This window comes from Arachis stenosperma, chromosome 3 (assembly GCF_014773155.1).
Source record: "Arachis stenosperma cultivar V10309 chromosome 3, arast.V10309.gnm1.PFL2, whole genome shotgun sequence".
In the NCBI taxonomy this organism is placed as follows: domain Eukaryota; kingdom Viridiplantae; phylum Streptophyta; class Magnoliopsida; order Fabales; family Fabaceae; genus Arachis; species Arachis stenosperma.
Window position 1 is genome coordinate 94,236,131 of NC_080379.1, and position 2,392 is coordinate 94,238,522.

At 40.9% G+C, this 2,392-nt stretch overlaps 1 protein-coding gene across 1 annotated transcript; it reads left to right on the top strand.

Moving 5' to 3' along the window:
• The first annotated feature begins 240 nt into the window (after nt 1–240).
• Nucleotides 241–2,187, top strand: LOC130966406 (uncharacterized). Its single transcript, XM_057891204.1, has 3 exons — nt 241–805; nt 920–1,045; nt 1,139–2,187. The coding sequence occupies exons 1-3, from the start codon at nt 241–243 to the stop codon at nt 2,185–2,187; spliced, it is 1,740 nt and encodes a 579-aa protein (XP_057747187.1).
• Nucleotides 2,188–2,392: the final 205 nt, after the last annotated feature.

A 2,392-nucleotide genomic window follows, 5' to 3' on the forward strand; every position in this document is an offset into this window, starting at 1 on the left:
TGATCGTCTTGGAGTGAGAAACGGGAATGAAAATGAACATGAAAAGATAGTGGGAATGATGAGAATAACTTGGGGCATCTTGAAAGACCTATGACCCTTGCGACTTTTCTGAAAGTTAAACCGCCTAAGTTTAAAGGTACACTCATTGCGACTGATGCTGACAACTGGTTTCGTGCTATCGAACGATCACTGCAAGCGTAGCATGTTCTGGAAGGCCAACACGTGGAGTTTGCTACTTATATGCTGGAAGGAGAAGCTGAGCATTGGTGGCAGGGGATACAACGACTATTGCAACAAGATGTAGGTGATATTCCTTGGGATACTTTTAAGGATGAATTTTATAAGAAGTATTTTTCGAGGGCAGCTTGTGACGCTAAGGAGATGGAACTTATGCAGCTGAAACAGGGTAACACAACTGTAGCAGAATATGCCCGTATGTTTGATTACTTGTGCTGTTTCTCCAAGATCTGCCAAGGGAATCCTGTTGACTTTGAAGAATGGAAGTGTTTGAAGTTTGAAGGGGGTCTTTGTGAGGATCTGATGAGTTCAGTAGTTCCATTGGAGATACGAAATTTTGCTGAGATGGTTAATAAGTGTAAGTTAGTGGAAGAATGTGCTAAGAAGGTAATTGCGTCTAAAGCAAGTAGTCAAGGATTTCCACCAAGGAACTACAATAGTTATAATTGGCAACCACGAAGAACCAATTTCAAGACACCTAGTGTGCCACAGCAAAGGAATCTACAAGCTGGTAACGTTCCTGCTCGCCCTACGGGTGGAAACGGAGGTAGACCGAGGCAGGATAATGGTAAATGACCCCAATAGGCACAGGTGAATACTACATGTAGGCAGTGTGGGAAAGATCATGGTAATAGACCCTGCTTGTTTGGAACATCCAGGTGCTATATTTGTAACGAACCAGGACATAAGGCTAAGAATTACCCAAAGAGGTTTACTCAGAATCCAATGCGAACCCAGCAACAAGGTCGAGTGTTTGCCATGACTGCTGATGATGCTATGCAATCAGACGCCCTGATCCAAGTTCAGTGTTATGTTAAAAATTGATTTCTAGCTGTACTATATGATTCGGGTGCATCGCATTCCTTTATTTCTTTAACTGTTGCTCGTGAGTTGGGACTAGATTTCTCTGTGTTGAACTTTGATCTAATTGTCTATACACCTGCATCCCAAAATGCTTTGACCAGTTTAGTGTGCCTGCAAGTACCATTCACTATTAGGAACAGAACTTTTATACATGATCTAATCTGTTTGCCTTTATGTGGTTTAGAAGTTATTCTAGGATTAGATTGGTTGTCCAAGTATCATGTTTTCCTTGATTGCTATGAAAGAACTATTGTTATTCCATCTGATAGTTTATATATTAAACCAATTTTGTCTCATACTTTATATCTAAATTCTGTAAGAGTTACCTTAGACGGGAGTGATTGTGAGGGGTACGTTCTGTTAGCGGCTAGCTCGAATGACAGTGAATTAAGCTTAGAACGAATCCGAGTAGTGAAGGAATTTCTTGATGTTTTCCCAAACAACATACCTGAGTTTCCTCCTCAGCGCGAGATAGAATTTAGCATTGAACTAGTACCTGGAACCGGACCGATTTCCATAGCACCGTACCGGATGTCACCAATGGAACTTGCAGAATTGAAGAAGCAGTTGGATGAGCTACTTAGAAAGAAATTTATTTGTCCTAGTGCATCACCTTGGGGAGCTCCAGTATTGCTAGTAAAGAAGAAGGATGGTGGGATGAGACTTTGCGTAGATTACCGACAGCTAAATAAAGTCACTATCAAGAACAAGTATCCACTTCCACGGATAGATGATTTGATGGATCAGTTAAAAGGTGCAACTGTGTTCTCGAAGATTGATTTGCGATCGGGCTATCACCAGATTCAAGTGAAAGAGTCAGATATACCGAAGACTGCATTTAGAACTCGATATGGTCACTATGAGTATACGGTTATGTCATTTGGACTAACTAATGCTCCTGCGATTTTCATGGATTACATGAATCGTATTTTCCATCCGTACCTTGATCAGTTCGTAGTAGTTTTCATAGATGATATTCTCATCTATTCGAAGACAAACAGAGAGCATGAAGAGCATCTAAGGACTGTATTGCAGATACTGAGGACTCAGAAGTTATATGTTAAACTATCAAAGTGCGATTTCTAGACAGAGAAGGTAGCATTCATGGGGCATGTTATATCACAGGGAGGAATTGCAGTGGATCCTTCAAAAATTGAAGCAGTAGTGCAATGGGAACCACCTACGACCATTACAGAAGTTCAGAGTTTTCTCGGACTTGCTGGATATTACCGGAGGTTCATTAAAGGGTTTTCACAGATAGCTTTACCTTTTACTTACCTTACACGAAAGG

What these genes read in the sequence shown, in the direction of transcription:
- LOC130966406 (XM_057891204.1), top strand. Translation starts at nt 241, where the DNA reads ATGCTGGAAGGAGAAGCTGAGCATTGGTGGCAGGGGATACAACGACTA. An exon ending in TAGACCGAGGCAGGATAATG is followed by an intron (nt 806 to 919) that starts GTAAATGACCCC and finishes GTAACGAACCAG; the next exon opens with GACATAAGGCTAAGAATTAC. An exon ending in CGCCCTGATCCAAGTTCAGT is followed by an intron (nt 1,046 to 1,138) that starts GTTATGTTAAAA and finishes AGTTGGGACTAG; the next exon opens with ATTTCTCTGTGTTGAACTTT.